Here is a 12,092-nt window from a genome sequence, read left to right on the forward strand (position 1 = left end):
CGGCAGATCCGTTCTGCCAGGGAGGGGGATCCCCTGACCATGCTCTTCCCTGTAGCCAGGACTGTCAGCATCCCTGGGGAACTGAGGGGCCACTGCACTGATCCACCTGCTCCCCTTTCCTATGAGCTGCAAACTGGAGTTGCCATAATACCCACCTCTGTCACCTCACTCCACAGTTTGGAGCTTGATCTTAACTGTATGGGTTCATCCTAACATTCTTTCTGTGTTATTGTATTTCATTAGTATAAAAAATCACTAATTTGCTTTAATGCTTTGCTCTTCCAAAGCCCATGACTCTCAAGCGCTCGCATTATTTTCATCTTAGCATCTTAAATATGCTTTTAGTGCACAGAATCATTGTTTAGTTTCATCATCATAAGTTCCAGGCTATTTGTATGCTTGTACTTTGATTTAAAAACAAACCCAGTGTGTCCAATATAAAAAATTGTCCCTCATTTTAAAGTGGGTTGTCTCTCATTTTGAGTGTCACTGTCCTCATTTCAGAGTCTGGGGGTTGAGAGACAAGTTACAGCCTTTGAAAATACAGTGAATTCATCGGCTGAACTCTGATCTGTCTGTATTGCTCATGCTGCTAAAATTACTTCCCTTCCTGCTCCTCCATTTGGACAATTCAGCTTTTAATCTGCCACCTGAGGCACTAAGCAGCGAGTTTATAAGTTGTTTAAGTATTTTAGACCTCCAGGGAGAAATGTCCAACTTGCTTGGCTTCAGGCTCCACCTCCTGTCCTTGTGTAGAAAGTTCAGCTTTCCTCGAAACGGATTTATAAATCGTGGTTTCTTTTTCTAGTGCTGACACTATTGTCTCAAGCTGGGCTCTACAGGTGTCTAGCTCTCACAGGATATAACCTTCAGTGGAGACTGCTTACATCATAAATTGGTGGAATTAATAGAGGAAAAAAGGGGCCGAGAAAACCCTCCCCAAATTCCTTCCAATCTTTAACAAACATATGAAACAAGTTTAAACTTCACATGGCATTAATTCTTGTTTTTCCCCAAGTGCCTGAGTTTGGGTGGTTTTATGTCAGAGAAGAGATGTATGCTCCTATTGCCTACGGTTCTGCAAACATCGAGTTCTAGTCCTTTCATCTCGCTTTCACATTGTCAGGTTAAATTATGATGAACATCTAGACTTTGGATTTGGGGGTCAGAGCCTGTCCCCTCTTTATCTCTCTGTAATATTCGACTGCTACAGCATTTTTAGTCCTTAAGAGAAAAGTTCTCCCACATGAATTCTAGGGAGAAGCTTCTATGATTTCATGTTTTGCCTTGGATGTATTCCTGACCCAAAATCATAATGTCCTGTTATATAAACTTCGTATGTACACATTTAAATCTGGCCTGATCTATGATCCATAAGTGAATGCACAGCAATATCTTCTGATCAGTCAAGAATGGCCCCGTCCTTCTTTTGTATCAGTATAAACTGTCCTGGCACAATGTGTGAGGATGAGACCCACAAGACAACAACAGAAGGGTGATTTGAGGAGGTCATTGTACAATAAAGACACAACACAGTGGATAATCCTGGCTTCTAGGCCCAGCTTTACCCCTGATCTGGTGTGTGATCTTGGTTAAGTCACTTCATCTCTCTGAGCCTTAGTCTCACCATCTGTAAAATGGGAATAATGATACCTTTGTAAAGTGCTTACCACAAGAATCTGGAAGTGTGGGTTGGGCCTCCATAGCTAAGGCTGCATCTAGACTTCCATTCTAAGCCCTATTATGGTGTGACCAACCGGTGTGATTTTATTATGAATCTCACAATATTTGATGGAGTTTGTTTCACATGATCCTGGATTCAAACTCGTGAATTTCCCCTTGTTTTCAACAGAGCTGAAGCCAAACCTCCCCCAGTCAAGATGGCAGAAATTCCACAAGAGCTTTGCATGGAAAAGCGAGGCTGCCTTTAGTGAATATGGCCGTCCCCTCTGCTTTCAGCGAAGCCAGGCTGCCCTCAGGGAAGATGGCTGCCACTTTGTGATTAGGAGGCTGGATAGGAAACTATGAGGAGGCAGGAGAATGTGGAATCTCCAAAGTCTGTGGTGTTTTGAACAAAATATATGTGGCCAGATGGAAGTGTAAATAAATCTATGTGACTGAGGTTTGGCGAGGTGGCTGGGGAACTTGCAGCAAAAAGTCTTTAAAAGGTGTAGCTATATGTACGAAGGATTCAAAAGTGGCCAAGTGACTTAGATGCCTAAATCCCATTTTCACAAGTGACTTAGGAGCCTAAAAGTCATTGAAAGTCAATAAGTCTGAGGCTCCTAAGCCAAGTGGGAGTTGGGCACCTAAATCCCTTTGAGGATCTGGGTGTTAATATGTACAGTTCAGCTAAACCAAGACGCGCCTCCCAGAAAGCTGGCATGCTCTGTCCATCACCTTTATGGGCCTGCTTAATTCTTTCAGGTAAAAGTGATGATGAAGAGAGTCTATGCAAAATAGGCCACGGTCCCGGGAAAGGTGCCGAGGACAGCAAGGATCACAAGCGTCCCAAGAGACCCAGGACAATCCTGACAACACAGCAGCGGAGGGCGTTCAAAGCATCATTTGAGGTCTCCTCCAAGCCATGCAGGAAGGTACAGTGAGAAGAGAACCGTCTGCATGTTGGAGATGTCAAGTCAGATCCTCAGCCAGTGTCACTCCATTGAAGTCACTGGGGTGGTGCTGATTTACACGGGCTGAGGATCTGGTCTGCTCTGTTTCTTGCGTGTAGGCATGTGTGTGTGTGTGTGTGTAACATGTACCCACGCAGACAGAGGTACCCAGGGAACCCAGCTTTCCAAAGCACCTCCAAATGTGAGCAAATTTCCCAGCTGTGCATGCAAGAAGAAATGAAGGCAAGTGCTGCAAGGATACATATGAACGCCTGTGTGCATGCAGCATGATGGGTAGTTCTTTGACTCTGGGCCAGACCCCAAGCTGCAGTAAATCCTCCTAGTTCCACTAAAGTCATTGGAGCAACTCCCATTTACACCTGCTGAGTAAATGTACAATAGGAAGGAAACAATCCTGCGTTTTCCAGGAAATAGCCTGGATGATCTAAGAGATCCCTTCCACCACTAACTTTCCGGGATGATCTAAATCAGTGGTTCTCAACCAGGAGTCCGGGGCTCCACCAAGAAGGGCCAATGTTCCTCTCCCATGCCCTGTTCACTGCGGGAGGGCAGGTGGAGTGACTGGTGTCTGTGGCATGCAGGAAGTGCACCTACCAGTACCCCAGAGATTCCAAAAATCTTGAGGAAGAGCCTGCTTATATCTCCCTGGGTGCTCAGGGTCCTAGTGGGAGTCAGGTGGAAAGGTATCTTCCACGAGGAAGATTAACAAGTAATATCCTTCCATTGGAGCAGGTTTGCTTCGTACGCTTAGCTGGGGGAAGCATGGTCTTGTAGTTATGGCACCGGCACAAGGCTCATGAGCAGAACGGGTTTGGTTCCTAGCTCCGCCCCAGACTTCCTTTGTGAACTCAGGCAAGTCCCTTGTGCCTCAATTCCCTGTCTGTAAAATGGAGATTTTAATCCCTCCTTTGTCTTGTCTGTTTAGATTGTAGTCTCTGTAAGGCAGCGTCTGTCCCAGACACTGTGTGCTAGGTGCTGCACCACACATAGTGGGGGATATGACCCCTGTCCCAAGGACATGATGGTGGAAAGGATCTCTTAGATCAGGGGTTCTCAATCTTTCTCTTTCTGAAGCCCCACCAGCATGTTATAAAAACTCCATGGCCCAACTGTGCCACAGCAATTTTTTTATCTGCATATGAAAGACAGGGATGGCATTAGGGAGTAGCAAGCAGGGCAACTGCCTGGGGCCCCACACCACAGGAGGCCCTGCAAAGCTAAGTTGCTCAGCCTTCGGCTTCAGCGCCGGGTGGTGGGTCTTGAGGCCCCAGGCTTCAGCTCCGCATGGTGGGGCTTTGGCTTTCTGCTCTGGGCCCCACTAAATCTAACATTGGCCCTTCTTGGTGGAGCCCCGGACTCCTGGTTGAGAACCACTGATTTAGATCATCCCGGAAAGTTAGTGGTGGAAGGGATCTCTTAGATCATCCAGGCTATTTCCTGGAAAACGCAGGATTGTTTCCTTCCTATTGTACATTTCTCAGTGTTTTCCCAAGCACCTGGAATTTGTGCTCAGATTAGGTGTTTGCCGGACCTTAATGTCCTAGAACTTCATGAAGTTGAACCCAAAGAAAGCAGGACCTCTGATTATTGACTCTAATAACACCAATTCAGTTGCTGAGCAGTGCGTCTGTCCTGGTGATTCCACTGGACTCCATCCTCACCCAACTCTGAGATTCATATTATCCTCCAATTGGTGGTCCTCCTGGGCCAGCTACTCAGCTGATGTAGATCAGCACAGGTCCATCGAAGACAATGGAGCCACGCCAACTGGGGATCTGGCCCCTTCTCGCCATTCCATCATTAAAAGGGCTGTTTCCCACCAGTGCTCCTGCAGACAGATTTAGAGTTACGGCTACACGGCTGTGTTTTTTCAAGGCTCAGTTACAGTAATTGTTTGTTATACGGGGCTCCTTCTCATCACTGATCGAGGCTAACGGCTCATTCAGGCTGCTGTGGATTCCATTCTTACGGGCATGGAGCTGCCCGAGAACATTACTCCGCTGCAGAAATTGTTGCCCTGACTCCCTGTCGAGCTAGACATTGATTTTCTTTAAAGTTCTTTTATTGTGTTTAAGGCCCTGAGTGGCTGTGGGCCAGATTATAGACCCCATCTCTGTTCTGATGTTCCCAGCCAGTTCTTATGATCAAAAGCTGCAGGTAGCTGGACTGGGCCTGGCTGTGATCTTGCGTCCGTGGACAAGAGAGCATCTTACAGTCACGTGCCACAGCTGTGAGGTTCTCCACCAGTTGCAATAGGAGGTGCTCAGTCTGTCTCACAGCTGTCTGGGATTCCCCAGTACTACAGCTCTTCCACCAGCCCCATCTGCCTACCCTCCCGCACCTTAGAAGAACCTGGGCCTTCCAGCATAACCTGAAGGTCAACTAACTCAGGCTCTGGTGAACTGATGGGGAAGCTTGTCCATAGCTGAGAACCCCCCACAAAGAAGGCCCTGCCTCCAGTCACATCCAGGCTCAACAGGAGGAGTGGTTGCTCAATGCTGCTGTATAATCACATGAGATAGTCTTTGAGATAACCAGGACCCAGCCCATATAGGACCAGGTTGTATCTTGCTGGCACTGTCCCACTGTTGGGGAGCTCAAAGGGGCTCCTTCCAGATCACACTGGGGGGGTGTTTGCTACTCCATGCCTTAGTTGCAAGGGATGGTGAGGGCGAGGGAGGGGTGCATGGCCCCCATCTCCTCCCTGCCCCCTTGTTGCAGCTTGTGCCCCTGGAGGAGCTAGGAGGGAGCAGTCCCTGTGCTCCCCCAAGCACAAGCATTGCACTTGTGCCCTGTCCCCACATGTGAGGGAGAGGACAGGCACCAGACATCCTTCTCTCCCCTCTGGGCCCCTGTTCTGGGCCAGGGCATGGAGTTGTCATTAAGGGTGAAATCCTGGCCCTGTTGGCATCAATGGCAAAACAGCCGCTGAAAGCAAGATTTCACCCCCAGGCTTCATAGGCTAAACTAAATACCTTAAGTTTCAGCCATTGCAGACTGGGAACTCATCCCTAGGCATTTGATTGCTTGTGTGTACATGTGAGGCAGAGAGCGAGCCACATTGTGTGGTTCCTTATTCTTTATTATTTTTACTACAGAAGCACCCAGAGGGCCCAGTCAGGGATCAGGGTCCCAGGGCGCTAGTTGTTGTACACGTAGGTCATTTAAGAAGAGTCCTTACCACAAAGGGCTTACAGTCTAGACTGATCACCAGACCCAAGAGGGAGAACAAACAACTGGAGGGGCGACTGCGGGGAGGCACAGAGGATGAGGATAATGAAACAAGTGCTTTGTATGGGAAGCAGCTCACAACTCACCATCTGGGTGACCAGCTGCAGGGTTGACAGGCCTCGAGGCGAAGCCTCCACCCCAAAGCGGTCTGGAGGGGACGGTGCCGTCCATGGTTCTGTCTCTCTGAGATGGCTCCAGTGGCAGGAAAACTCCCCGCCAGCAGATGGAGACTCACTGATGTTCTGGGTCACCGATCGCTGTTCCTCTTCTGGAATGAAACTGCAAAGCCGCTGGGTAAAAGACTGGGGATGTCTCCTGTGTCGTTTATCCCAGGTCAGAGAGACGCTGGCGGCCGAGACGGGGCTGAGTGTGCGAGTCGTGCAGGTTTGGTTCCAGAATCAAAGAGCGAAGGTACGTAGCCTCGGGGGACGATACGGGGACAGGACTCCATGACCCTGGGGGTCCCTTCTGCCCTCTGTTCTCCTGGAAACCACTGTCCTAGAACTTTGCTCTTGCCTCCTCCATAGATTGACTTGTTTCAACCCTCTGCATTCCTTTCCTTCCTGAACAGATGAAGAAACTCGCGAGGAGGCAGCAGCAGCAGCAGCAAGATCAGCAAAACACCCAGCGGCTAAGTTCAGGTACCGCTCAAGCCCCCCACGCCCCCATGCTGCGTGAGACCCCCACGACCCCTGTCGGAGACCACAGAGTGGCTGCACGATGCTGCCCCCCGCAATCGGTGGCACTGCTACTCCCAGTTCAATGGCAGCGCCTACTTCCTGCTTCCTGGGTCCCCTGGTTCCTGGCCTAGAAACCCAACCCTTCTAGCTGAGACCTCCCATTCTGCTGCAAGACAGGCCCCCACTGCACTCCAGAACTTGACACCATCCCAGTATCTCTGCCTGGGATCCCCCAGCTCCCTGGTGTGTTACCCCCAGATCTACTAGCCTGCTGTGAAATGCCCTACATGCGTGGAGAAGTCTCCCTCTTAGCCAGCAGAGCTGAAACTGTTACTAGCTGTCATAAGATAAACAGCTCACTTAGAAGTCCAGCCACAGCATGAGACTCGATAATCTCTTGCAGCGGTGAGTTCCGCTGGTTGTTCACATGCTAGGTGAAGTAGCATTTCTTTTTATTACATGGCTTACAGCATAAGGGCAAGGGGCCGGAAAAGACAGCTAGTGTGGGAAAGGGGGTCAGGGTTCTCGCTGCCGCGAGGGGTGAACCTAGGAAAAGATGGTCTGGCTTTAATTAAAACAGAGACAACTAAGGGCTCGGTGCTTCTCTGAGGATTTCCTAGTGCACTCGGGCAGGCAGGGGCGGGGGTGACGAAGCCGCTCTTGCCAGGGAGGGAAAGATTTTCATTTCTGATAAGGCCCCTGGGTGCTGCTCTGGGAGTGGAAAGGAGCCTGAAGGGGGAATGGGAATGGCCCCCTGGCTGGTGCAGAACTGGTGAAAGGGCTCTACAACAGTCCTGATCTACAACCCTGGGCAAGGGGTGTTTTTGCACTAGGGAGTAGGAGGGAGGGCTACACTCGTGATGGGGGGAGGGTCGGGAGGGGACATGGCCAAATCACACTGCTCTTCATCTGTTCTCTGCCTCCCAAGGCCTCCGGGGAGTCATGGGAAGCTGAGAGTCAGTTAGAGCAGCCCTGAGGAGGCTCTAACTTACACTACAGGCCATGGTGGCCCCGGAATGACCCCAGAATACATGGTGTGTGAAGGTGACTTAAAGCCACCTTTGTGTTACCCCTCCATCCAGGCCCCAAGCATAGGACGGGAGTGACTGACAGAGCATTCTCCTCTGAGCGTGCAGGACTATGACTTGTCCAGAAGTCTGGAGTGGACGGAACCTGACATCTCTGCCCATTTCTGCAGGGAAAGAGGGATGACAGCAGCACAGCACAGAGAGATGCTGCCAAAGGGGGCCAGAAGCTTAGATGACAGGGCAAAAAGTGGGGAGCTGAGTCCTGGCGCTGGTGGGGTAGAGTAAGGAGTGCTACCATGGGACTGCGGGCTCAGGGATGTGTGTGAGAGAATTGCCCAGAGGGTGAGAAAGGACCCCGCACAGCTGCCTGGGGAGAGGTTTGGAGTGCAGACCTGTGTAGCAGCCCAGGGAGGTTAGAAACAGGGGGGCCCTACAGCAACATTTGGCTCTTTGACATCCGTTCTCCCTTGTCTTACAGCTCAGACAAACAGTGGTGGGAATGCTGGCCTGGAGGGGATCATGAACCCATACACCACGCTGGCCCCACCACAACAGTTGCTGGCTATTGAGCAGGGCGTCTATAGCTCGGACCCCTTCCGGCAAGGGCTGACCCCACCCCAGATGCCAGGAGACCACATGCACCCCTATGGTAAGAGCCTCTGGGAAATTGCAGTGCTCATCTCTAGGCACCTCTGCAGCAGGTCTCTTTCCACCCGCCAATACAGAGCCAGAATGGAGATTCCACCCTGACTTACACACACTCGCCAGTTCTCACCTTCCCCGCGAGTCTCCATAGCTGGTGAGATTGGCACCTTCCCGAAGCACAGGCTGCCTTCCAGAGCTCCAGCTGGAGTGTCGTGGATCAGCAGCGCCCCCTAGCGTGGGCAGTGGCTTAACGCTCACAGTCCAGCCCTTTAGCTCTGTTGGGGGACAGCGCTATGTCACTGCAAAGTGCTTTGCTAGGACTGTCCATAGCCAATAATACTTCAACATCATTTGTTTGCCTCACTTTAAGGTGCTGAGCCCCTTTTCCATGACCTGGATAGTGACGATACCTCACTTAGCAACCTGGGCGACTGTTTCCTAGCGACTTCAGAAGCTGGACCACTGCAGTCAAGGATGGGAAACCCTATCGACCATCTGTACTCCATGCAGAACTCCTATTTCACTTCTTGAGCCTTGTCTGTGTCACCTGGCCAGGCACAGGTGCCTATGACATTACAGGTTAAATTCACTTCAGATATGGCGGGCAAGGGGTTTGTGTTACTGGAATGCTGTCAAACAATATTTTGTAGCTCAGTATTTCCAAAGACTGAATAAGTTATGGATTGCATAGTGTCATGTTTTTATTAGAATCCTACTATTAGATACCAAGTGTTTATTAGAGCTGGGCTGCATTTTTCAACTTGAAATTTTAACAATGGGGGAAAAAAACAGGTTAAACATTTCTATGAAATTTGGACATTCCCCATCTCCTGTTTACCCCCCTGTCTGGCTATGGAAAGGATTTAAAAATTATTCATGTATTTATTTTTTTTTTATTTTGAAATTTAGACAGAATTTTGATGGGGAAAGAAAAAACTGGGAACACTTTGTGCAAAGTTTTCACAGTTCCGTCACCCACACCCTCCCCCTGCGATTTACTGGGATTTATTTCAGCAAAGTTCTCTGGCCTGTGATATACAAGTCAGATGAGATGATCGCATCGAGTGACCTTCTGGACTTAGAGTCTCTGACCATACAATTTCTGTCCTATAGAAATGGTCCAAAACTTTTAAAATTTTGCAATTTTGGCAAAATTTGATGAAAAAACGGGGAAAATTTCAAAGAAATGTTCGCCATATTTTTTTTTCCTGTTTCTCTACCAGCTCTAGTGTTTATTGATAAAAACAGGGACTTTTAATATAGACGTTCTCATGCAAGTATAGAAATCTAGAAACTCCTAATCTCTCTCACGCTAACTGGGAAATTCCTGGCAAGAGGTAGGTATGTTTGGGTGTGTGCGTATGTGTGCGCACATGGGGTGTGTGTGTGTAAATGTATGTACTCCACAGACACACCTGCATATAGTATCAACAAAGTTTATTCCTAATTCTATCAGAAATGTACTGTACAGCAAAAGTAACTTTATTTTCAGCGTGAACCATATTTAAGGAAATGCTTGATGCACTTAAGTTATAAGACAATAATTTACTTTTATAAAGGTTATGTTTAGTTTGCAAAAGCCCAGCGGCCGGGAAGGAACATTTGATTCCTTGCAGTCGAGAGGTCGTTGGTGCTTTCCATCTGCTTGGTTGCTTTTAAAGGTTGGTTATAATCCAAAGAGTGTCTGTGTCTGTCATTGGAGCCTGATCCTGGGCCCACTGAAATAAAAGGCAGAATTTCCATGGACTTTAATGGGGCAGGATCGAGCCCTGTATCTGCTCTGTTTCCTCTGTGTCTCTGAGTCAAAGCTGCTGGCTTCACTGACCATCTCAGGAGTTTTCCATTCCTAGCCCGGTAGAAGCCAATAAAGCGATGGAAGAGTGAGATGGAATATGTTCTGCCCCATGCATCATCAGCAAGCGGATTAGCCCTAGACGACTGCAGACCTGGTGACCAACACGGGATCCTGATTCTCCCAGTAAGGACCCAATCCAAAGCCCATCAAAGTCAATGGAAAAGCTCCCACTGGTATCACTGTGCTTTGAATCGGGCCCTGGAAGGAGAACGGGGAGTCGTTTTTTATGATCTTGGGGAGATTATGCAGATCCTTGTGTGAACATTTACAGGGGGCTGTATTTGACCTTGGGCCAACCCTGATCAGCTAAACTCAAATGGCAGAATCTAAGGGCTGGTCTACACTGGGAATTTACAGCTGCACAGCTATGCATAAGTGCTAGAACTAGGGCTGCTGCTGCACTCCCTGGCTTGAAGTGGTTTTCACCATACCCAGGATTTACAGTTTGGATCAATAGCTCTCAGCCCCCGCACTGTACAAATTGTTCCAGCCCCCCTCCAGCTACATCACTCAGGGGTTTGATAAATCTTCTCTTGACCTAGCTACTGCCATATGGTTTACCTATGCGGATGGGAGAACACAGATAGTGTCTCCACTGAAGCGCTGCAGCTATGCCACTGTAGCGTTTCAAGTGTAGACAAGCCCTACATTGCGGCTGCTACTGAGCACAGATGGGTTTCCAGTACCCTAGCGGGGAGCGCGAGGCCAGCACTTTGGGTTTGTTCATGCAAATGCTTAGTTTGCGGCCAGCTGGGGTGTGAATCTACCCTGCCCTAGCTGCCCGTGCTGATTCCCTAGTGCATTTTAATCTGCTTCAGTTGCAAAGCAGGCTAGATCAAAATGCCCTACAGAACGTTTGGTGCTCAGCAGCAGGGTCCAGACAGACACGTAGCTTGCAGCAAGCCCAGGTGTCAATCTACCCAGCATTAGCTTGCCGCACCCTAGGTGTTTGCATAGATGAGTCGTCCTGAGAAACACGCTCCATTTGGACCTGATCCAAAGCCCATTGACATCAGAGGCTTTTCGATCAAGCCCTTCATCTGGATCCACATGAGCTATTCTTCCTCTTCCGGAAGAGAGAATACATATGGAGCCCCACATGGTCACTTTTCTGCGTAGACCCACCCTTTAAGCAATGGGTTACCCTGCTCTTTGCTTCCCCAGTGCAGCACAAAAGCATGAAGTTTCAATGTCCCAGTGGTCTTTGGGACAAATCAAGTGTGGGAGGGCTGCCTGCTTTCCACCCACGTGCTCCACTGAAAGCCAGGCACTTTGGCAGAGTTTTTCTTAGAATCAAGCCCTGTGCTGAGGCAGGTGCAGACGCGTCCTTATCCTCATATAGTTACTGTGTTGTGTAATTTTGTGCTGTTGTTATGGATAAATTATACAAACAACAAAATGTAAAATGAATGAAAAAGTAACTGTGGTGCTGTAGTTTCCGGTCAGTGGCCATGTTAAAAACCTGACACTGAATGTAATGGGGGGCTGATGGATGAACATGACACACCATCAGAAGTGTTGTATGAAGATTAAATTAAAAATCTCTGCAAAGTGGCTGGTCTCTTTGTGTGTGAGATGTTCTGTTGACTCTGCGGTTATCAGAAGGGTGGGGATGTCAAGGAGGAAGAGGAGTTGGGCAGGGCATAGTGAGATAAACTGACCAAAGAAGGATAGCAGGAAATATATATATTTTTTAACAATGAGGGCTCTATTTGACAGGGGAATAGCCACTCAGAGAGAAGCAATCAAAGGTCCACAACTGGTCTGTACCTCTGCCTCCCACTCAGAAATAAACCAGTCGCTGCTTTCCAACTGGAAAGCCCCACTAACTGGCACTTCAAAGTCAAAGGGGTAACATTAAACGGGACAAAACCCTAGAGAATCCCTGCACGGGCTGGGGAAATGTGGTAGATAAAACGAACTATAGCAATAGGGATTTTCCCTCTCTAACTTCTAAGAGCTACAGCCCTACTCTACTGAGGGTCCTATGTTGCATTGCCTGGTATTTGCTCACTTT

At 48.8% G+C, this 12,092-nt stretch overlaps 1 protein-coding gene across 1 annotated transcript in view; it reads left to right on the top strand.

Annotated features, from left to right (window-relative positions):
* The window catches only part of LMX1A (LIM homeobox transcription factor 1 alpha), a 143,900-nt gene extending 132,308 nt beyond the window's left edge, over positions 1-11,592 (top strand). Inside the window, exons 5-9 of the mRNA XM_038413832.2 lie at positions 2,428-2,597; positions 6,201-6,278; positions 6,439-6,508; positions 8,054-8,224; positions 8,591-11,592. Coding sequence (XP_038269760.1) covers positions 2,428-2,597; positions 6,201-6,278; positions 6,439-6,508; positions 8,054-8,224; positions 8,591-8,751 — 650 coding nt within the window. The 3' untranslated portion in view covers positions 8,752-11,592. The remainder of the gene's footprint in view (positions 1-2,427; positions 2,598-6,200; positions 6,279-6,438; positions 6,509-8,053; positions 8,225-8,590) is intronic.
* The last annotated feature ends 500 nt before the right edge of the window (positions 11,593-12,092 follow it).

This window comes from Dermochelys coriacea, chromosome 8, assembly GCF_009764565.3.
Source record: "Dermochelys coriacea isolate rDerCor1 chromosome 8, rDerCor1.pri.v4, whole genome shotgun sequence".
Classification (NCBI taxonomy): Eukaryota; Metazoa; Chordata; order Testudines; family Dermochelyidae; genus Dermochelys; species Dermochelys coriacea.